Genomic DNA, 24,871 nt, shown 5'->3' with positions numbered 1-24,871 from the left:
CTCTCCCGCTGTGACTCACAGATCGCTGTGTGTGACAGCGAGAGAGCGACAAATGAAGCGAGCAGGGAGCAGGAGCCGGCGTCTGGCAGCTGCGGTAAGCTGTATCCAAGATAAACATCGGGTAACCAAGGTGGTTACCCAATATTTACCTTAGTTACCAGCCTCTGCAGCTCTCACGCTGCCAGTGCTGCCGGCTCCCTGCTCTCTGCACATGTAGCTGCATTACACATCGGGTTAATTAACCCGATGTGTACTGTAGCTAGGAGAGCAAGGAGCCAGCGCTCAGTGTGCGCGGCTCCCTGCACACACAGCTAAGCGGTGTGCGCTGGTAACTAATGTAAACATCGCGTAACCATACCCGATGTTTACCTTAGTTACCAGTGTCCACAGCTTCCAGACGCCGGCTCCGTGCAAGCGCAGCGTCGCTTGCACGTCGCTGCTGGCTGGGGGCTGGTCACTGGTCGCTGGTGAGATCTGCCTGTTTGACAGCTCACCAGCGACCATGTAGCGATGCAGCAGCGATCCTGACCAGGTCAGATCGCTGGTCGGATCGCTGCTGCATCGCTAAAGTGTGAAGGCACCCTAACTCCTGGATATGTGTGAAGGGTTTAAATCAGGTGGCTACACCAGCCCGACAATTGTGTTTAACCCCACAGGAGGTCTAGCTAGGCACATGCATCTATTGTTATATGCAGAGATTGTGCAATTCAAGGGTTAATGAGAGTCCTATAAATCTGATGTTATCATGTTGTAAAAATCGGGTTTCTAATTGTATGACATGACACAATTATCCCAGCCCAGTAAAACGGGGCATTGTTTAGCAGTCACAGCAAAAGAAAATTAAGCTGACCCGTAAAACCTTGCAGATCTCTGCATATATCCAGTAACAAAATTATCGCAGCCCAGCACTCTATGGCATTATTAAGCAGTCACAGCAGAGAAGGAATCACGCTGACTCATAAACATTGCCGGTAACAATCTGGTCAGACTAACAGTGATCGCATTGACATTATAGGGAAACCAATGATGTTATTACCTGATATATTAAAGATATAATGGTGGATAATACCCAGCAAAAAGCAAAACGCCCTACACGTGTTTCGGCAACACACCTTTGTCCAGGGGCCAACCCAGAATTAGTCATTTCAAGCTTTGAACACACATTTTAGTCTTTCAATGTTGTACATCTCTACATTAAGGCAGTTGTGTTCCTGACTACATATTGAGGCCCTCTTATGTATGATACTGTTATATAATTTGGGTAATTAGGAGATTAAAATCAGTGGCTGTAGTTTTTGTTATTGATAGTTCTCATTCTTTCCTCTTCCTCTTTTTACCTAATAATTAACTTGCAAAAATAATTTTATATAGCTCCAACATATTCCACTACACTATACAAGTAAGGCTGCTTTCACACATCCGGTTTTTGCAGTGCGGCACAATACGGCGCTCTGCAGAAAAAAACGCAACGTTTTTTTTGTTTTTTTGTTTTTTTTTTTCCACCGGTTGCAGTTTTTCCCGCATAGACTTGCATTAGCGCCGTAGTTTGCTGCATGGCCTTGTGTTGCGTCCGTTTTTTGCCGGATGCGACATATTTAGCCCATACGGCGGCCAGATAGAATGTTGCCTGGAACGGTTTTTTGTGCAGCGAAATTACCGCATCGCGCCGGATTCGGCGCGGTTTAAAGTGCAAGCCTATGGACGCCGGATGCGGCGTCCTGCGGCAAAAAAACGCATCCGGCCGTCTAATGCGGTTTTTTTGTACTGCGCATGCTCGGTATCAAGCCGCATCCGTCAAAAAAAACGGACGGGCCGCATGGGAAAAACTTATGCAATGGATCCGGTATTTTCGCCGCATCCGTTGCATAGGTTTTTGAGCTGGATTGAGCCGCACTGCAAAAACCGGATGTGTGAAAGCAGCCTAAGTGGGGGACTTGTACAGACCATAAAGACAATACAAAGTAACCCATAGCTCAACAGGTACAGGAGGAGTCGGGTCCTGCGCGGAAGCTTACAATACATGCATTCTTTGAAGTCCTCTTATGTTGGAAAAACAGCTTAAAAAAATTGCCTTAAGTACGTGTAGCCAACAATTCTAATGAGTTCCCCATCTGCAAAGATCCTTTTTTGCAGATCGGCCAAGTAAAAACAATATTAAGAGCAACAAACTGATGTACAAAAAACAAAAACGTTAGAGACGCAAAGCATAAGATCCCAATGCTCAAACTAAATATAGAACTAAAGAACAGATGTGTAGGGACATAAAACATGGAATTATCGAAAACATATTAAATATTAATTCTAAACCACAAATATGAACATACTAACATAGCAGACACAAATACAGGAGGGGCCAGGGGAAATTTGCTAATTAAAAACACACGATCTAGGAAACCATAAACCGGGAAAGCAAAAAACATTGTACATGTTAACAAGCTGCCCCAAACCTAATGGAGGCGGCTCCGAGAATAGAGTGCCAAAAAAAAGATCAAAAAAACATCATAAAAACCAAGGAACAAACCAGAAATGTCAGAGATAAAGTTGTAGAGAAGAGCAAAGTAGGGTTAGGGTATGTGCAAACGTTTAAGTATTTGGTGCTGAAATTTCTGCATCTCTTCGCAGAAAAAACTCAGTAACAAAAACACGCATTTCATGCATTCTGAAATGTGTTTTTGGATTTTCCCCCCTTTAAGTATGAATGAAATCTGTAGCAAAAACGGCAAAAGAATTGACCTGCTGCAGATTTAAATCTGCACCAAATGTGCAAGGAGAAAATAAGCAATGTGTTCATGAGACTTCAGGATTCTCATCCACTTTTCTGGCATCAGGAAATTGTGACAAATCTGTGCAGAAAACAATGCAACATATCTGCAACGTGTGCACAGGTCCTTGGGTTGTGAAAAACGTATACAGTTGAAACCAGAAGTTTACATACACGATCTAAAAAGACACATATATGCATGTTTTTCTCACTATCTGACACAAAATGAGAAAAAACCTTTCCCATTTTAGGTCTATTAGGAACCTAAACTATTTATATTTGCCAAATGCCAGAATGAGAGAGAGAATGTTTTAAGGCATTTTTATTACTTTTGCAAAGTCAAAGTTTACATGCACTAAGAGTACGATGCCTTTAATCAACATGGGACAGCCCATATGGTGATATGTGTTTGGAAGGTTTATTGCAACATCTGAGTAAAGGGCGCTTTACACGTAACGACATCGCTAACGAGATATCGTTGGGGTCACGGAATTCGTGACGCACATCCGGTCTCATTACCAATGTCATTGTGTGTGACACCTACGAGCGACCGCTAACTATCAAAATTACTCACCTAATCGTTGATCGTTGACACATCGTTCATTTCCCAAATATCGTTGCTGTTGCAGGACGCAGGTTGTTCGTCATTCCTGAGGCAGCACACATCACTACGTGTGACACCCCGGGAGCGACTAACAACAACAACGGACCTGCGTCCTGCCGGCAACGAGGTGGGCGTGTCGTTAATGCGACTGTTCTCCGCCCCTCCGCTTCTATTGGAGGGCTGCTGTGTGACATCGCTGTGACTGCACACGAACCTCCCCCTTAAAGAGGTTGTTCGCCGCCCACAGCGACGTCGCTAGGAAGGGAAGTCTGTGTGACTCGTCCTATCTATATTGTGCGCCACTGGCAGCGATTTGCCCGTGACACACAAATGACGGGGGCGGGTGCTTTCACGAGCATGTCAAGCACCCTTTAGAGATACACCTGTGGATGTATTTTAATGTACACCTGTATATATCCCAAGCTCAGAACATCTTACTGAGCAATGTTCGATCCACCAACCAAAAATTGGAAGGAGTATGACGCAACTGTAAACCTACCAAGACATGGCTGGCCACATAAACTGACATCTGAAGCAAAGAGAGAGCTAATTAGAGAAGCAGCAAAGATCACTCTGGTCACTCTGGAGGAACTTCAAAAATCCACAACTCAGGTGGAGAATATGTCCACAGGACACCTGTTAGTCAGATATTCCAGAAATCTGGCCTGTTATGGAAGAGCGGCAAGAAAGCCATTTTAGAAAGCAAGCCAGAAGATGTCATTTGCAGTTTACAAGCTACATAGGGGACACAGGTTGCATGTGGAAGAAGTTGCTCTGGTCAAATGAGACCCAAGCAGAACTCTTAGGCTAAATGCAAAACGCTATGTGTGATGAAAAACCAATATTGCACATCACTTTGAAAACACTATTCCTATTGTCAAACATTGGTGGTGGAAGCATCATGCTGTGGGGAGCCTTTTCTTCAGCAGGGGCAGGTAAGCGGGTCAGAGTTGATGGATGGAGCTAATTACAAGATAATCCTGAAGAAAGGATGTTAGAGGCTTCATAAGACTTGAGAATGGGGTGTAGATTCACCTTCCAGCAGGAAAACAATTGTAAACATTCTGACAGAGCTACAATGGATGGTTTAGATCAGGGGTCTCAAACACGCGGCCCGCGGGCAGCATGCGGCCCGTCAGGCTGCTTCATGCGGCCCACAGGCGCGGGACCCTGTTACTATCTCGGCCGGTGCAGGGGCCGCAGCCACTGTCTGCACTTTGTTAGATGAATGTTTTGCCGGCGCTGATCTGAGTCAAGGACTCTGCACTCTCGCGCCGGCAAAACAATCATCTGACAGAAATCACTGACAGGGGCTGCGGCCCCTGCACCGTCCGTGATAGTAACAGGGGCACGGGTCTGGGGGTCGCATGAAGCAGAGATGAGGAGGCGAGGGAGCGCGGGACAGGTGAGAAGAATATTGTGTGTGTGTGTGTGTGTGTGTGTGTGTGTGTGTGTGTGTTGGACGTTAACCCTTTAGCGACCTATGCGTACTGGGTATATCATGGCTCCCTGGTACTTAAGGACCCATGACGTACCCAGTATGTCATGGCGAGATCACAGCTCCGGAGCCCCGGTGGCTGTGATCGCTTTGCATTGCAAATACCTTAGATTCGGGGAGTAGGGGACCTCAGGAGAGGTGGTGTCTCCTCCCCGGACCTACGGAGGCTGTGATTGGCTGACAAACGCCGCTCAGCCAATCACAGCCACTAATGTTTCAGCCATTGAAAACGGCTGAAACATTGAAATCCAGCCATGATCAGTGCAGCTGTAGCACCGATCATTGGCTGGAGCTGGGTGACCTCAGTTTCACCCGCCCCCAGCTCTGATTGGAGAGACCGGCCTTGTGACCGATCTGTCCAATCACTGTGGATCTGGGGCCAGAGACCGCTCCCTCAGCTTCACTCCAGAGTCTGTGGAAGCTGAGAATGATCGGTAAGTTATAGCCACTGCCCTTGCCCACTTTCAGCCACCGCCGCCGCCACCACCCATTACTACAGGATGGGGACATTACTATAGAATAGGGACAAGGTGGGCACATGACTACAGGATGGGGACAAGGTGGGCACATGACTATAGGATGGGGACAAGGTGGGCACATGACTATAGGATGGGGACAAGGTGGGCACATGATTATAGAATAGGGACAAGGGGGGGCGTGGCCTGGACGGCAATGTGAAGAGACGTGTTTGTGGAGCTCTCCTGCAAACTCCCTTGATAAATCCCTGAATACCGCTGTTATCACTGCCTCAGCCGGCTGTCAGGAAGATAAGGTGGCGAGGACTTATCTGGAGTGAGTCTGGTGGATGCAGAGAGGTGCCATGGTCCGTCACAGGCAAAAAGATAATGGAGGCGGGAAAGTCCCCAGCTCTCAGGATGGTGCCATGATAAGGCAGGAAGCTGAGAAGGTTAATGCAGCCTGTCAGGAGAGGATGCAGGTCGCTGCAAGGCTGGAGAAATTTGCCCGGACTTCAGAGAAATCACATCAGCATACAGATAACAGAGGTGAGGAGGGAGAAGACAATGCCAGCTCTGATGAGATGGGGGATGGTGAACAGCAGCAAGATAAGACAGGAGAAGTAGAGGAAGCACATAGTGCACACCAGGCTCCAGAAAACCCCACTTTAAAGGACATTTTTGCAGTGGTGTCTTTTTGTAAAGAGGCTCTGACTTCCCTGACGAAGCAAGTTAAGGGATTACAGGCAGAGGTTGCTGACATTAAGAAAGACCTCAAGAAAGCAGACCTGAGAACAACGGCTGTAGAGGAGAGAGTGGGGATAACAGAGGATCATATTACAAAACTACAAAAGTCTGAAAAAACATTTGCACAGCAGATAGCTGAAATCACGGCAAAAAATGATGATTTAGAGAACCGCTCTAGAAGAAATAACATCCGAATTGTCGGCATCCCTGAGAAAGCGGAAGGAAGAAACCCCACTGAATATGTAGAAGACTGGCTCAGGGGGAAAATGGGTGCTAATGTCTTATCCAAGCTCTATGCTGTGGAACGTGCACACAGAGTCCCGATGCAGCCACAACCAGCAGGCAGGGGCCCTCGCACTATGCTAGCCAAGCTCCTCAACTACAGAGACAGGGACACTATACTGCGAAAGGCAAGAGACATGGAGGATCTTATGATTGACGGCCAGAGAATTTCCATATACCCGGACTACTCCATTTCTGTTCAAAAGCTACGTATGACTTTTACAGGAGTAAAGAGGCGCCTGCGAGAGATGGGGGTGCAATACTCAATGATGTTCCCGGCAAAGCTAAGAGTGATGGCGTTGGAGCGGGTGCACTTTTTTACAACTCCAGAGGAAGCCATGCAGTGGTTGGACGCAAACGAAAAGCGGATCCGTTTGAAGGAATGAGCTGACTGTCTGAATCTGCAGTGTGTTGGAGAAGGCCGGCTGAGGCTCTACAACATCCTTAGGAGCTTACAGGGGACCCTTCTTGTTTTTTCTTTTTTTTTTTCTCCTTCCCTTTGGGATTGAGGTAGTATGCAGGGGGAATGCGAAGGGTTTGATGTGAGCTTCGCAGGACATGGGGACTGCCTAATTTGGCGCGGTGGGGGTATTTACAATTTGAGATTCCAGTTTAATTACTGTTCGCCATTTTACTGTTATATTGGTTGAGTGGAATATGATTATACATAGAAAGGGGGGGAGTGGAGAATTGTTGGAAAAGGGACGAGTTTTGAAATGTGTCTAAGAGGGGAAGGCGAGGGAGGTAGGGGGCAATTTAGTAGGGATTATGGACCAGGTTTGGAAAACCCGATGCTTCACGGGAGTACTCGAAAACAGGAAGTGGTGGGGAGTAGGAGGGGAGGGGAGCAGGGGGGGAGGGGGGAAAGGGGTAGGGGAGAGGCAGCATGGGGAGATACTACAAGGTTTGATGGTTTTACTGGGTGGGATAATGGGGGATAGAATTAAGGTGTTGAGTTGGAATATTAGAGGGTTATCAGATAGGTCTAGGAGAGCGGCAATAATTAAATATGTTCAAGACCAGAACCCGTCAGTAATATGTCTACTAGAAACGCATCTAACAAAGGAGACAACACATGTTTTAAATAGGAGATGGGTGCAGAAGGCCTATCACTCCACCTTTTCCAACTATGCAAGGGGTGTATCACTGCTGATCCATAACTCTGTGCAATATGAAGAGATAGAAGTGTATGTGGATAAAGAGGGACAGTGTGTGGCCGTCAAGTGTAAAATATTTGGCAGACTCATGTGTATAGCTGCAATATATATGCCACCTCCATATAAGTGCACCAAACTAAGGGAGATAAGGGAGTTCTCTGAGAAGGGGGGAGTAATCCCTTTTTTACTGGTGGGGGACTTCAATAATGTGATAGACCTGTACTGGGATAGGAGTAGTAGACCTCCAGGTATTCAGGATAGTTGTATGACTTCGTTTGGCACTCTTATTGGGGAACTTGGAATGGTGGATGCCTGGCGAGTGAGGAATGGGAGGGTATCCTGCTTCTCTTGTTATTCGGCTTCACATAACACTCTGTCCCGCATTGACATGGCTCTAGCTAGTGATCTGATGGATGCAATGATAAGTGACGTGCAATATCTGACAAGAGTGATTTCGGATCATAGCCCAATTCTAGTGTCCATACGACGGGGGACCCTGACAGGGGGAAGGAGGGGAGAGTGGAAGCTTCATCCAGCATGGATCCGTCATATTAATATGGGGAATATAGAACGGGATCTTGGGGACTTCTTTATCCACAACGAGGGTAGCACTGGTCCGCTGGTGGTATGGGATGCGATGAAGGCATACCTCAGGGGGCTCCTGTTCAGGGATATCTGTAAACGTAAAACACAGACGAGGCAGGATGAGAAAGATAGGCTGGAGGCCTTAGATAAGGCAGAGCTGGAAGCAATCCGGAGTACTACTACGGACGCGAAGCAAAATCTTAGGCAGGCGCATGAACAGGTTAATAAGATGCTTTTGGAGAAGGCGGTAAGGAAGCAGGCATTCCAAAAATTGCATTTTTATGAGGAGGGGGAAAAAGTTGGTCATCTATTATCGGTCATAGCTGCAGCTCAAAGGAGTAGTTCATTTGTGCATGGTATGGACACGGTGGAGGGGACACAGGTCACTGAGGTTGAGGAGATCCTTGGGGTCTTTAAAGATTTCTATCGCACGCTATATTCTTCTAGCGGAGAGATGAGGGTGGAAGAGGTGGACTCATTTCTTGAGCGAGGTGAGCTTCCGGTGTTGTCTGTGGCGGATAGAGATAAACTGGAGTCACCTATTACTATTGATGAACTGGAGGGCGCTCTGCATGGCATGAGCAATGACAAGGCACCGGGAGCAGACGGGCTACCAGTTGAAATTTATAAACAGTTAGAAGAAATCCTATTACCCAAACTATTGAAAGTCTTTGAGGTGGCGGAGGGGGAAGGTGTATTGCCTGAATCTATGAGAGAAGCAATAATAGTAGTAATTCCTAAGGAGGTTAAAAATCCGAGGCTTCCAGACTCATATAGACCCATCTCGTTATTAACAGCGGACGTGAAGCTTCTGGCTAAGGTGTTGTCAAACCGGCTGACTGGAGTTATATCTAACCTAATCCATATGGACCAATCAGGGTTCATGGCCAATAGGTCGACAGCTGCTAATATCAGGAGATTATATCTTAATCTACAGTTGCCGCCTGACAACCCTGGCCGGAGGGTGATCGCTTCGCTAGATGCCCAGAAAGCGTTCGATAGTGTTGAGTGGGGGTATCTGTGGAAAGTGTTGCAGCATATGGGTTTTGGCCCACGGTTTGTAAAGTGGGTGCAGCTGTTGTATAATAGGCCTACTGCTAAAGTTAGAGTTAACGGTATGACCTCCTCAGCGTTTGAGTTGCACCGGGGAACGAGACAGGGCTGCCCACTATCGCCGCTCCTATTTGCTATTGCAATAGAGCCTCTGGCGGCGGCCATTAGGAAAACAAAGGAGATCCATGGATGGGGGCATTAAAGAAGTACTGGAATACATAGTGGGTAGAAGTCCATTGGTAATGGGACTAGAGGATGGTGCGGTGGGGCTCCTGGGTAGAACATCTCCTACAATGGCACTTATAAATAAGACCTGGGATAGGCTGAAAAGGGTGAGAGGGGTGACCCGGTTAACTAAGTTTACACCTATCTGGGATAACAGTAATCTCCCGGAGATTCAGAAAATGGGGAATATTGAGGAGTGGAGACGCAAGGGTGTGATATACATGCATCAGATATTGGATGGAGGAATTGTGAAATCGTTCCCGCAGTTACAGAGTGAGTTTCAGTTACCGGCGTCCGGCTGGCTTCACTACAGACAATTAAAACATGCGATTGCAGCCCAAGCGGCTAAACAAAGTGTGGCCATACAGACTGACCTGGTACTGGAGTATGTGTGTAAGGGCGGAGGAAGCACTAAAGGGATCATTTCTGGCACGTATAAAGATATACTACATACCTTTCTGTTAGAATACCCAATTAAAACTAAATCTAAATGGGAGGAGGAAGTTGGGCCGATAACGGAGGAGGTGTGGGAGAGTATCCTGGCGTATGTCCCTAAACTTTCCATGAGCGAACCGGCCAGACTGTCTCACCTATACGTGATTCACCGGGTATATAGGTCTCCCTTACTGATGTTTAAAATGGGGTTGAAAAGGAATTCGGAGTGTCCAAGGTGTCAGGGATCTGACGCAGGTATTTTTCACATGATGTGGTCTTGTCCGAGACTGGTCTCCTTTTGGACTAAGGTTATCCACAAGATAGGAAGAACATATGGGTGTGTTCTCCCCAGGGAACCAGTGATCTGCCTATTGGGATATGTTGAGGAGCTTGAGGTGGAAAATACTATGAAAATTGTCATTGCTAGGCTGCTGTATGCGGCAAGAAAGCTAATCGCCAGGTCCTGGATTAAAAAAGACCCCCCCGACCAGGGGAGAGTACATTAAAGGGGTGAAATGTATTCTTCAGCTGGAACGGGGAGTGTATGAAAGAAGGGGGAATGTTAAAATGTTTGAGAAGCTCTGGTCTCCTTGGCTGCAATGCGGATAGGACGAGTGATGGACCAGTAAACTGATATGGGACGGGGTTAGCCGTCTGAGACCTCTGATGTGTGTGTTTTGTTTTATTTGTGTTACTAGTTGTTCCTCCTGCACAACGGGATGGTTGCTATACTACAGTTGAAGGGTATTATAAGTGTGTACTATATGGGATGTAGTATCGGGGAGAAGTGTTGCTGCCGGGGTGGGGGAGGGGGGCGGGAGGGGGAGTTAAAGGGGTAATAGATGTGATAAATTTAATTTGGATGCCGATTTGTTATTCTGTTGTATGTACTTTGTTTTAATAAAAAAGTATCTGATTTAAAAAAAAATAGAATAGGGACAAGGTGGGCACATGATTATAGAATAGGGACAAGGTGGGCACATGATTATAGAATAGGGACAAGGTGGGCACATGATTATAGAATAGGGTCAAGGTGGGCACATGACTATAGAATAGGGTCAAGGTGGGCACATTAATACAGGATGGGGACATTACAAGGATGGGCATAATACTATAGGATGGGCACAGTACTACAGGATAGGGACATTACTACAAGGGAACAAGGATGAGAAACTTTACTATAGGATAGGGATAAGGCTGGGGTATTACTATAGGATGGGCACATTACTATAGAATGGGACAACCATATGATAGGGACAGTACTACAGGATAGGGAGATTGCTACAAGGGGACAAAGATGGGGAACATTACTATAAGATGGGGGACAAGGCTGGACACATTACTACAGGATGGGCACATTACAACAAGATGGGGAACATTACTAAAAGATGTTGTCCAAAATTTCTATATAGTGATAATTGTAAGACTATTGGTTACAAGAAAGGAATAGAATGTAAAAAATAAAAATAAGGCATGACGTTTTTTCACCATCACATATATATATATATATATATATATATATATATAATATATATATATATAATATATAATATATATATATATATATATATATATATATTTAAACAAAGAATGTGCACATTTATTATAATAAGTGAAAAATGTTCAAAATCAGTGATCCAAAGGAGTGTAAAAAAAAAATATATGGTACCAATAAAAATGTCACGTTGTCCTGCAAAGAATGCAGCCCCCCCAAATTATTTTTTTCCTCTGTGCGGCCCATACACCCAGCCGAGTTTGAGACCCCTGGTTTAGATGAAAGCATATTCATGTGTGTGAATGGCCCAGACCTAAATCCCATTGAGAATCTGTGGCAAGACTTTTGCTATTCAGACTCTTCTATTCAGTCTCACTGAGCTAGACCTATTTTGTAATGAATAATAGGCAAAAATGTCAGCCTCTAGAAGGGCAAAGGTGGTAGAGAAATGGTGAAAAAGAGTTGCAGCAGTAATTATAGCAAAAGGTGGTCCTAGAAAGTATTGGCTAAGAAGGCTGAATTCAAATACAGTGGAACCTTGGTTAACGAGAACAATCCTTTCTGGGACTGTACTTGTTAACCAAGTTACTCGTTCAGCAAAGCAAGATTTCCCATAGGAAATCATTGCAATGCAGACAATTCGTTCCACAACTTGTTAAATGTCCCATTCAGGTCCCCTATTGTGCCATTCCACACATGCACAAACTCACACGCACACATTATGCTCCCTTACCTTCCGTTCCATCGCCGGTCTCCTGGGACTTGCTGTTCGCTAGTACAGGTTACCATCACGACGAGGGAGGAACTTCCGCACCCAGAGCGCTGACGTCAAAGGCAGGAGCCGCTTGCCTCTGATTGGTCAGTGCGCTGCCTTTGAGTAGCAGTGACAGAGGAAGTTCCTGCTTCGTCGCTATGATTGCCGATACACAGCCTATACCGGCAAACTACAGGACCCAGGAGGCCGGCGATGGAACGGAAGGTACACATATTCCGTTCCATCGGTGGCCTCCAGTAGTTCACGGCGAGGATTCCTCCCTCGTCGCGATGTACCGTTGAACTACAAGAACCATGAGGCCGGCGATGGAACGGAAGGTAAGGGGAGCATAATACTGTATGTGTATGCGTGCGTCTTTGTTTGTGCGTGCTTGTGTGGACTGCAAGAGCGGGTTAGAGCGCGGTGGATGTATGGAACCAGAATGTGTGCGGTGAGTATTTTGCTTGTACAGTAAATCTCTCATAAACAGTTATAAAATTAAAGAAAGCTTTGCTTGTTAAGCGACATTCTCGTTAACTGGGTTACTCGTTAAGAGAGGTTACACTGTACACCTCACAATTTTCAGATTTATATTTTTTAAATGTTTATTATCATTTCCTATTACACTTCATAAATACCTGCTACTTATTGTTGGTATATCACATATATCACATAAAATTCCAATAAAATACATTTTAAGTTTGTGGGTGTAATGTGGAAAAGTTCACTGGGTTTGAATACTTTTTCAAAGCACTGTGTACCCTTTTCTGATACTGCTCACTCTGTTCTCTTCATTTCATAATGTGTACAGTTTAATATTCTCTTTGCTGATTATAATAAATTGGCTTCTGATGACAGGACTCATAACAGTAAACACTATAAGGCTTTGTGCGCACTGGAAAATGGAATTTTCTCAAGAAAATTCTGCAGGCATTGAAAGATTACCGCGGCAAACCGCATGCGGTTTGCTGCGGTTTTACCGCGGTATTGCCGCGGTTGTGGCGCGTGCGGGTTGGTACATGTGCTTTCTTGCATTCAATGCAATAAAACACATAGAATGAAATGATTTTTTTCTTTTTTTTTTCTTCAGAGATAGATATAGAAATAGACAGAAGAATAGAGGGATAGAGTCCCTGTGAGCACACGCTGCATTTCTCACGGTCGGCAGTGTGTTCACATTACCGGCCGTGGGAAATGCCCTGTGGTTACCTCTGCTGGCTCGCTGCGAGGCTGCATTCAGCGCTGTGTGTCAGTCACGGCTAGATGCAAGCATCGCAGGACGTGGATTACGCCGGAGCTGTGTGTTTCGAGGGGGTTAATAAAATGGTGAACCAGGAGCTCTTTTGTGTTTTTTTTTTTTTTTTTTTTTTTTTTTATTTAAAATAAAAGATTTTTCGGTGTGCTTACCTCGGCTGGAAGGTAAAAATACAGCGGAGCACGTGGGTTTTTTTTTTCTATATTTCCGTTTGCTTTCTATGTGTATTCTATATGTCTGTGTGTGAGTGTGATCTGTCTGTGATGTGTGTGTGTGTGTGTGTGTGTGTGTGTTTACTCTGCTCCGCTTCCTCTTCCTGGCATAATGACATCACTTTCCTGCAAACCGCAGGCAGCGATGTACATTACCACAGGTAAACCACGAAATACCGTAGGGAATAACGCAGAAAAACGCAATGAACGGCACAGAATTTGCTGCCTGCGTTATTCCCTGCGGGATTTCACGATTACATGGCAGTCAATGGAGTGAAATCCCGCAGCGACGTGCGGAAAAGAAGTGACATGCAATTGTTTTTGCTGCGGGAATCCCACAGCAAAACATGCAGCTGTCAAATTCCGCATAGTGCGCACAGGATTTTTTTTTTTTTCCATAGGTTTTGCTGGTGATTCACTGCAGAGATGTTATGAACATTTTCTGCAGCAAAACCGCAGGAAATCCGCGGGAAAAAACTAAGTGTGCACAGGGCCTAAAGGCTAAACCAATACTTCTCAACGGAATGCTAGTTTGGGGAGGGGGCTTTTTCTTATAAGACCACTTAGTTCTTCAGCTGCTCGGGTTTTCCAGCTCATATTGATAACACATCAGCGTACAGCTACTTGTCAGTTCAGTGCTTTCTCCAGCTGTTTTCTCACATAACTTTGGTCATTGATCTGAGAATTTGACCTGTTCTTTGTTCTGCGGTGATTTGCAGGAAGCCCAGGCATACGCAGATGACAACAGTCTGCTGTTTATGGAAACCTCCGCCAAGACAGCCATGAATGTCAACGACCTGTTTCTTGCAATAGGTAAGGTTGAACTTGTGTCTGGAACAATTTGTGTCTAATAATTGCCTTTATCTCTGACCTAATAATTTGAGAATGAACTTGCGTGACTGATAGGAAGTAATCTATAAAATTATCACCAAGATAAGGCTTTTCCATGGCTCGTTTTCCAGACTCCGTGCATTAGGGTACGCTCACACGAGCGACAAATACGGACGAGAGCAATGCGAGAAATTCTCGTATTGCACTCTGACCAATACTAGTCAATGAGGGAGAGCTGTTGGTCAGCTTTTCTTGCATCCAGATTCTGGATGCGAGAAAAGCGGCAGCATGCTGCGATTTGATCCAGAATACGTCCGAGACTCGCCAATACAAGTCAATGGGTGCGAGGAAAAAACAGATGTCACACGGACCATCCTAGTGACATCCGTTTTTCTAAATACAATCCTATCATGTAGTACAGAACACTGTAAATTCTCCTGTACATGACTGTAAATGAGTAACAGCTGCTGTGCAAAAAAACGGATTGCATACTGACAGCACACTGAGTGCACACTGATGACAAGTGAGAAAAATTCGTCCGACTCTCGCAAACGAGAATGGGACCGTTTTTTAATACGTTCGTGTGAGTTCAGCCTTATACTGCATCTCAGTCCTATAGTGTATACATCAAACTTCGCATCCAATAGAGAATAATTCTGATACCCTGGCCTCTGTTGACCTTGTATATGCCATTATACCTTTTCTTTTTCTCAGCTGTACATATTGTACTTCCTTATACAAGGGTCCACTGCGAAAAAAGGTATATTATTTTGTTTGTTTTGTAGCCAATGATACAAGGTATATGTAATGTCACATTTACCGTATTTTTCGGACTATAAGACGCACCGGACTATAAGACGCACCCTTGTTTTAGAGGAGGAAAAAATAGAAAAAAAATTAAAGTAAAAAAATGTCATGACACACTGTTCTTTTACTGCTGACAGTGTTATGGAGGTAATAATATCCCCAAATTCTGTCCTCATAGCCCTCATTCTGGGTACCTTCCAGGTGTATATATGGCCCCCATCGTGGAATATGTATGTTCCCCATCATTATATGTGTGATCCTCCAATCTGGTGTGTGTGTGTGTGTGTGTGTATGTATGTATGTATGTATGTATTAATTAATATATATTATTAATAATGTTGTTGGTTGTTGTTGTTGTTGTTGTTGTTGTTGTTGTTGTTGTTGTTGTTGTTGTTGTTGTTGTTGTTGTTGTTGTTGTTGTTGTTGTTGCACTTCCTCCGGGCCAGACATGACTGCAGCGGCTCCCTGCTTCCTAAACAGCGGACAGATAGCCTCCACAGCTGCAGGAAGCCGGGGGCTGGAGCACCCACGTGTGTCCACTGTTTACATTAATCTATTGATTTGCTTCTCCTCACACCTGCTTCTGGTCACTGACTGCAGAGAGAGGTGGGCGGGGAGCAGCTAATGAATATTCACTTACTTTAAGCAGCGGGCACACGTGGTTTCTCCAACCGCTGGCTTCCTGCAGCAGCGACCCTCCCTGCCTCCTGTGATCCCACTACATAGCGCTGACTCCCCACAGCTCCCTACCCAGCAGGTACCCCGCTTTCTTATTCAGACCATAAGAGAGCACCCCACACTTTCCTCCCAAATTTGGAAGAAAAAAAAGTGCGTCTTATGGTCCGAAAAATACGGTATTCATAGCTATTACCTTGACATTATTCCTTTCCTTTTATTTTGATTGCTTTAAATGTCAGGCAATATAATATGTGAAAAACTGGTCTCCACAAGAGCTTACAGATCCTTTGTGGTCACTCCTTGCAGAAATGCCTGCCGAGCTGCAGTACAAGATCAGCAAGGTTCATTGGTGCAGTGGCTGACAACCAGTTACAATGGATTTCACTGGTCAGGTGCTTCAACCTCTTTGTCTGCTGTGGTGGGGGCTTTTGGTTTTTTTTTATCAGATAAGTTTTTAAACATTTTCATCCTAGGGAAGGAAAGACGAAATACGACCAATACATAATACAACATATCTCCTGCTCTTCCCTCCCACCCCCACCCGCCTTTAACTCAGACTATGCCATCCATGTACATTCCACCTTACCAGGACTTCAACATGTTCCACCCACATGAGGCCTATAATTTGTGTTAAATCAGAACCAATGACTGAGTCAATCCCCAGCCACTTGATGTACCCATCCACTCCACCTCTCATCTATCACCCATGGTGAGGGATTTTTAGGACAATGCAGAAGTGGTGTGGAGATTGTTAGACCCATTTTTTTGCTACAAGAGGGGAATGATAGTGTTACCAAGGAGAGTGATTGTCTTACTATGAGGAGAATTTAAAGGGTACCTGTCACCAGATTTGTCCCCTCTAAAGGTACTGTCACACATAACAAGATCGCTAGCGAGATCGCAGCTGAGTCACCGTTTTGGTGACGCAGTAGCGATCCTGTTAGCGATCTCGTTATGTGTGACATCTACCAGCGATCAGGCCCCTGCTGTGAGATCGCTAGTCGTTGCAGAATGGTCCAGGTCATTTTCTTCAAAGGCGACGTCCTGCTGGGCAGGACACATTGCTGTGTTTGACACTGTGTGACAGGGTCACAGTGACTGCGGAGATCGTTATACAGGTTGCTACTGCGACCTGTATTGTTCCTGCATCGCTGGTAAGATCTGACTGTGTGACATCTCACCTGCAACCTCCCAGCGACTTACCTGCGATCCCTATCAGGTCGCATCGTTTTCGGGATCGCTGGTAAGTCGTTGTGTGTGACTGGGCCTTAAGTTGCGATCATCACCGGTAAGCTTGTGTATACAGCATTCTAAAATACTGTACGTAAGTACCCAAGCCGATCTTTCTAACAAAATACAGCTTTCATTATACTCTCTTGCAGGGTGTAGTGGTCTGGTGCGATAGGTGGCACCAGACAGAGACCAGCAATGCCAATCTTCTTGCGATTGCCGTCCTCCTTGCCTGCTCTGGAGGATGACTTGTCCTAAGTCATCCACACAGAGTTTTCCATTCCGCTCCTTCGCCCTCGCTCTTCTCTCTGCCCTGCTGCGAACAGATCAGAGAACTGTAATGTGCAGGCGTGGTGAAAGGTTAAAGACCACATGCGCACTACAATACTTTCATCTGCCCTCACCAGGCCAGAGAGAAGTGCACACTCGCAGGAGCGCAATGAAGGACTCTGAGTGGATAACGTAGGATGCGTCATCCACACGGAGCAGGAAAAGAGGACGGTGATCACAAGAAAATAGGAGGCGCCAGACTGAGACCAGCGACATCCATTGGACCGCCCCACAGGTGTGTTTAATAAAAGCTGTATTTAGGTTACAAAGCCAATCTGTGTAACATAATGTATAGTATTCTAGACTGCAAAAACATAGGAAGCGTGCGACTGCCCTGCAGGTGAGTATAATAAAAAGCTGTTTAAGCTTTACAGATCAGCTTGGGCACTTATATACAGTATATAATATAGGAGAAACTCCAGTTTACCATATAGCTCTGTGCAGCACGACTAGGCGTGCTCGTGATCCTTCAGGAGGCCAGGCTGTAGTCAGTCATAGTTAGAGAGAGGGTTGGATCCAGCATCAAATTCCATGGTGAAAAAATATCACTTTAATGAAAAATAAGCATAAAAAAAATATACAGAAGACGTATATATTAGCAGAGGGATGGGGCAGAGTGCATGAAACACCTTACGCGTTTCGGACGGTGAATTTAAAAGCAGTCCTTAGTCATAGGTTCTAATGCTAGGAAAGATCGCATGTTGTATGCTCAAGGGTAAGATTCACAAGAGGTTTAGGGAACGCCCCTCTGTGGAGAGGGGAAAGGAACATCGCAGCTGACAAATTAGTAGGCACATCATGCAAAAAGTAGGTGAGTACAAATTTATATAGAAAAAAAACATATCTTGGAATATAAAACCGTACTGCTCCAGAAATATTATCCAGGTTGAATGGATGGCATTCCCACATATGTCAGCAAAAAGAGTAATGAGCATAGACACATATATGGCTTTGTATATGTTATACATATATATTTGTTTGTATACATGTTCGTATGTATATAGTTGCATCGTACCAATATTGCAAAAATATATGTATCTATGTGTGTATACTGATACTGATCTTTCCTAGCATTAGCATCTATGACTAAGGACTGCTTTTAAATTCACTGTCCGAAACGCGTAAGGTGTTTCATGCACTGTGCCCCATCCCTCTGCTAATATATACGTCTTCTGTATATTTTTTAGGCTTATTTTTCAATAAAGTGATATTTTTTAACCATGGAATTTGATGCTAGATCCAACCCTCTCTCTAACTATGACTTATGTACAGTATCCTAGAATACTGCATTTTAGAGTTCACTGGTGGTTGGCTGCAGCTTATAGGAGATCATGCCTGACATATTCAGATCTTGGAGCTCGGATATCAGAACCTTCTGTAACTTTTGAGATGAAAGGGGGCTTATTTTTCCATTTTTGTGGAGGGTAGGAGGAGAACTCTATCTTTTAACTACGTTCTCGACTCATTCCAAGATTCTTCAGGCTAAGGAAATCCTTTGCCAGCGTTCTTCTTTCTTTTGGTGCTGACTTTGAAAAATATTCCTACCTCCTTCCTCGTTTTGTGGTAACTCCAGCGCCCCGCCTTCTCCTTTCCTCTGTACTGTGGAGATTGGGTCTATGGTGAACGAAAGTATCTCAACCTGATGACTTTCAGCTCAGGTAGTGATTTTCTTTATTGCATGCCTTTTCTAGTCGTTCATCTGGAGCAGGCTTAAACATACAATCACCCTGAAAGGGAATAGAGCGTCTGCTAGTAACCCTGTAGCCTTCTGAAGGAGAGGTAAAAAAGCTAGTAAATCTTCTCTGGGAGTTCCCATGTTTACGTGACTCTTGAGTTGATTCTGAACATAGACAAAGCCACGCAGGTGGGTGCCACATTTGTTGTTAATGCTTCCCAGGATTTTCTCAAAAGGTTATCCATCTTGTGATAAATTTGATCTTTAAGTTGTAAGGAATCCAAAAATGGAAGAGGAGGAGTTTCCCCCCAGCCACTTTAGTTACCTGTATATCAATTTTGGGAGTTTCAGACAAAGCCATAGCTAGCTTTTCTTCTACCGGAAATCTTCTTTTTAGATCACCTGGCGTACTCAAACTCTGTATATTGTCATGAACCTGGAACACAGTTTTCTTTTATTTCAATTCTCCAAACATTTCAACTTGGACCATTTTAGTCATCTCTTCTTCCTCGACTTCCATTATATTCTTTACTTCGTTAGGAGTCCTTTTATGTCCTCAGTCAAGAAATATTTTCTAGGCCCCTATTTAGTTTTGAGTCTGGTTTAATTTTTCTTCCCCACACAATCCTCAGAAATGGATACATGGGTTGCTACTCAGTCTGTACTTTCCCCTAAAGAGATCTTCCTCTTACTGGTCACAGGTTGTGCCAGAGAAACTGATAGAAGGTGGCTAGGGAAGTCTGGATTTCCCAACATACCCTTCCCCCTCAATTCCTCTATTAGGCTATGTGCGCACTTACCGGATTTTGCCGCGGATTTTCTGCGGATTTGCTGCATGTTTCGCTGAACATCTCTGCAGTGAATCACCAGCAAAACCTATGGGAAAAAAAATGCTGTGCGCACTAGGCGGATTTTGACAGCTGCATGTTTTGCTGTGGGATTCCCGCAGCAAAAACAATTGCATGTCAATTCTTTTCCACACGTCGCTGCGGGATTTCACTACATTGACTCCAATGTAATCGTAAAATCCCGCAGGGAATAATTCAGGCAGCAAATTCATTGCGGTTCACTGCGTTTTCCTGCGTTATTCCCTGCGGTATTTCGCGGTTTACCTCCAGTAATGTACATCGCTTGACTGCAGTTTTGCAGGGAAGTGATGTCATTACAGGAAGAGGAAGCTGTGCAGAGAGTAAACACACACAGATCACAGACACATACAGACATCACAGACATAGAACACAGACACACAGAACACACATAGAAAGCAAACGGAAATATAGAAAAAAAAAAAACACGTGGGCTCCGCTGTATATTTACCGTCCAGCCGAGGTAAACACACAGCGGCGGCCCGGTATTCTCAGGCTGGGGAGGGCGAAGGACAGGGTTAATGTCCCCCGCCTCACTCCCCCTCCCGCAGCCGAGAATATCAGCCGCAGCTGCCCCGGCACTGTTGCATGCATTATGCGACACGAACTGAGTGTCCCCGGCTCTTCCTGCAGCCGTGTAGCAGTGGCAGCCAGGGTAATACAAGGAGTTAATGGTGGTGGATCACCGCCATTAACTCCAGGCTTGATCATGGCAGCGTCTATGTGACAGCTGACATGATCAACCCGTAAGTAAAGTGAAAAAACACACAGAAAAATCCTTTTATTTATTTTAAATAAAACACAAACAAGCCTCGTTCACCCTTTTTATTAACCCCTCCCGAAACAAAGCTCCAGCGTAATCCACAGGTCCGGCGTCCTGCGATGCTTGCATCCAGCCGCGACTAACAGACACTGCTGAATGCAGCCTCGCAGCGAGACAGCAGAGGTAACCACAGGGCATTTCCCACGGCCGGTAATGTGAACTCACTGCCGACCGTGAGAAATGCAGTGTGCGCTCACAGGGGCTCTATCTATCCCTCTATCTATTCCTCGGTCTGTCTATCTATTCTTCTATCTATTCTTCTGTCTATTTCTCTATCAGAATGAAATGACTTCTTTTTTTTTTTTTTTCTTTCAATGTGCTTTATTGCATTGAATGCAATAAAGCACATACCAACCCGCACGCGGCAAAACCGCGAACAATACCGCGGTAAAACCGAAGCAAACCGCATGCGGTTTTCGGGTGCGGTTTGCCGCGTTTTTTTTACCGCGGGTGCGGTAATCTTTGAATACCTGCGGAATTTTCTTGAGAAAATTCCATTTTCCAGTGCGCACATAGCCTAAGAGAGGGCTTTTCATCCCTCACAACAGTTTGTGTACACCCGATATAGCTGTTATTTATGTGAGGATGGCTCTCGTTTTTGTTGTAACATCCTTATCTTCCTAAAACAAAGGGAAGAAGGCCATATCCTACTATCAAAATGAGGCACCCACCCACAGATAACTTACTGGGCTTTGGTTGGCGCTTGGCTCAGCAGACACAGAGTGAAGAGAAGACGCACCCTCCATAGCAATAAGGAATCTCTTACCTTAGGTGTCTTCTTTTCAGGATCACTTAAAGTGAAGTGACAATGACCTAGCGCAGTGGGCAGACCTCGAATGCGACTCCTCCCCTTCCTGAATAATCCTCACGAGATTAGGAAAATAGGAAAATAAAATTTTAAGCAAAAAATGTGGTCATGACACACTTATGGGGCGAGGATCTGCTGCTGACACACTATTATGGGGGTAATGTCCCCAAATTCTCTAGTAAGGTACCCCATCCTGGTAATGATTCTCCTGCCTTGTATATAATCCCCATCCTTATATATATGTATGTATGTATGTATGTGTGAGTCCCTCATCCTGCTATATGTGCCTCATCCTGCTATAGGTCTCTCATCCTGCTATATGTCCCCCATCATCCTGCTCATATGTGCCCCATCATCCTGCTCATATGTGCCCCATCATCCTGCTCACATGTGCCCCATCATCCTGCTCACATGTGCCCCATCATCCTGCTCACATGTGCCCCATCATCCTGCTCACATGTGCCCCATCATCCTGCTCACATGTGCCCCATCATCCTGCTCACATGTGCCCCATCATCCTGCTCACATGTGCCCCATCATCCTGCTCACATGTGCCCCATCATCCTGCTCACATGTGCCCCATCATCCTGCTCACATGTGCCCCATCATCCTGCTCACATGTGCCCCATCATCCTGCTCACATGTGCCCCATCATCCTGCTCACATGTGCCCCATCATCCTGCTCACATGTGCCCCATCATCCTGCTCACATGTGCCCCATCATCCTGCTCACATTTGCCCCATCATCCTGCTCACATTTGCCCCATCCTGCTCACATTTGCCCCATCATCCTACTCATATTTGCCCCATCATCCTGCGGAACACACATAAAAAAAATAAAATAAACATTTATATTCACCTTTCCTCGCTCCACGCACGTCGCTCCTCCTCAGTCTGTGCCGGCAGCGCTGTGTGGAGCCGGCCACGCTCCCTGCTGCACCGCGATCTCCTTCTGTCTGTGCCGGCGATGCTGTGTGGACACGTGCGCACAGCGATGACGTCATCACTGTGAGCCCCGTTAGTCTCTACACAGCGCGGCCGGCAATCAGGAGGACATCGCGGTGCTGCGGGGAACGGTGAGTAATGTGCACTGATTCACTGCACCCCGCGCTGATGATGATGCGCGGGGAGCAGTGAATACAGCCGCACATGATCACTCCTGGCTGTAGTTGCCAGGGGTGATCACGGCTGGCTGTTTACTTCGCGCGCGTCCCCGCTCATCACCCCGCCCACCTGTCAGCGCTGAGAGATGGGCGGGAGGATGGGCGTGCATATGTAATGAGCGGGCCCACGTGGTCACGGCAGGCGCTGCTGCTGCCTGTTCGTGCCCCGATGACCCGCTCCACCGCAGCACCCTCATTCCCCACAGCCATGCCCTACATTCAGACCATTAGACGCACCCCCCACTTTCCCCCAACATTTGGGGGGAAAAAAGTGCGTCTTATGGTCCGAAAAATACGGTACCTCTTGCATATAAATATAAATTCTGCGTGAGAAAATAGACATGTTTGATAGTAAAGGGATGATTCACTTATAGATGTAAAGGTGTAGAGTGACAGTAACATCTACGGTAGTTCATTCACCTTGTACTTGAGTTTCTTAACCTCTCTTCACCCATTATGTCTGTTTCACCTTTTTAATACAATGGCAGTGATAAAGGACTTGCTAGAGATTATATAGTATCCGGCTCATGTTATAGTAGTTTAAAGTCACAATGCTTTTATGCAGGCTGACCTGAAGGTCATTAACCTTCTGCTGCCTTGTCTTATAGACCAGAGCTGACATGCAGAACATTTCTTACACTTTCAATATCATAAAGTACACTTTGCATTCAGAAACAGATCCATGTACAGTACAATTCAAAAATTTAGGGTCACTTAGATATTTCCTTATTTTTGAAAGAAAAGCACTTTTTTTTTTTTTTTTTTTCAATGAAGCTAAAGCGGGCTTTACACGCTACGATATATCAAACGATATGTCGTCGGGGTCACTCATTAGTGACGCACATCCAGCCTCATTTGACATATCGTAGCTTGTAACATAAATGAGCGACTGAACGAGCAAAAATACTCACCTTATCGTTGCTCGTTGACATGTCGCTCATTTTCAAAAAATCGAACGTCCTTCTGTGTTCTGGTTGGTCATCATTCCCGAGGCAGCACACGTCACTCCGTGCGATACCCCGGGAACGATGAACTCCAGCTTACCTGCGGCCGCCGGCAATGCGGAAGGAAGGAGGTGGGCGGGATGTTACGTCCCGCTCATCTCCGCCCCTCCGCTTCTATTAGCCGACCGCTGTGTGACGTCACTGTGATGCCGAACGTCCCTCCCCCTTCAGGAAGTGGATGTTCGCAGCCCACAGCGAGGTCGTTCGGGAGGTAAGTACGTGTGACGGGGGTTACTGACTTTGTGTGACACGGGCAACAAATTGCCCATAACGCAGAAACGATGGGGGCGGGTGCGATCGCACGAGATATCAAGGCGTGTAAAGCGGCCTTAACATTAAATTAAACAGAAATACACTCCTTTTTAGATTGTAAAAAAAAAAAAAAAATACACATTAAGAGCACCACCAGTTATAATGGGTACGGTTGATATTCGTGATAATAAAAGAATACAACACCGGAAACATGTAAGTGTCAAGGAGACCTTAAAGTGTTGTGTACTTTTTATTTCAGAAATCAATAGTACACATTAAAATAAGCAACTTTCATAATGACTGATCAATTCTGGAAGAGAAAGAAGCAAGTTTGTTTGATAAGATGTTACAAAGTTCCTTATTGTCATCTATATTATTGATTTATGAAATAAAAATAACAACGGTTACACTTTAAAGGGGTTGCCCACTTCTCAGACAACCCCTTGTCAATTTCGGATGTTTCATCCTAGTAAAATAATGCCTACATCCTTCTCCTGTGTTGGCGCTGTTCCAGTATTGTAAACACTGTCTCTCCCAGGGATCATGTGGCTTTGCCACGCAATCCGTTAAGCCAATCACTTTGCCCACAAGTCCTGGTAGAGCCAGTGCAACACCACTGGAAGTGCACTGGAGGTCAGCATAGGTGTCATTGTTTTACTTGGGGGGGAAACTTCGAGATTGAGGGGCTGTCAGAGTAGTGGACAACCCCATTAAATAAAAAAGCAAAGATTGCACTTTACACCTCAAGCAACTATGAATAACTTTACCACGAATCTGCACCATAATATTGCAAGAATATGCATGTGGACCTCCTTAAACTGGCACTTGTCAAGGAGTGAGATTATGTATGTATGTACGTACGACTGTATGTATCATGTATGTATAA

At 45.3% G+C, this 24,871-nt stretch overlaps 1 protein-coding gene across 3 annotated transcripts in view; it reads left to right on the top strand.

Annotated features, from left to right (window-relative positions):
* RAB5B (RAB5B, member RAS oncogene family) overlaps positions 1 to 24,871 on the top strand; it is a 73,553-nt gene that overhangs the window by 34,463 nt on the left and 14,219 nt on the right. For all 3 annotated transcript variants that reach the window (XM_075336989.1, XM_075336990.1, XM_075336991.1), the window contains one exon: positions 14,238 to 14,331. In XM_075336989.1, coding sequence (XP_075193104.1) covers positions 14,238 to 14,331 — 94 coding nt within the window. The remainder of the gene's footprint in view (positions 1 to 14,237; positions 14,332 to 24,871) is intronic.

The sequence above is a fragment of the Anomaloglossus baeobatrachus genome, chromosome 2 (assembly GCF_048569485.1).
Source record: "Anomaloglossus baeobatrachus isolate aAnoBae1 chromosome 2, aAnoBae1.hap1, whole genome shotgun sequence".
Classification (NCBI taxonomy): Eukaryota; Metazoa; Chordata; class Amphibia; order Anura; family Aromobatidae; genus Anomaloglossus; species Anomaloglossus baeobatrachus.
Note: the sequence above shows the minus strand (reverse complement) of the source record. Positions and strands in the feature narration are given on the sequence as shown.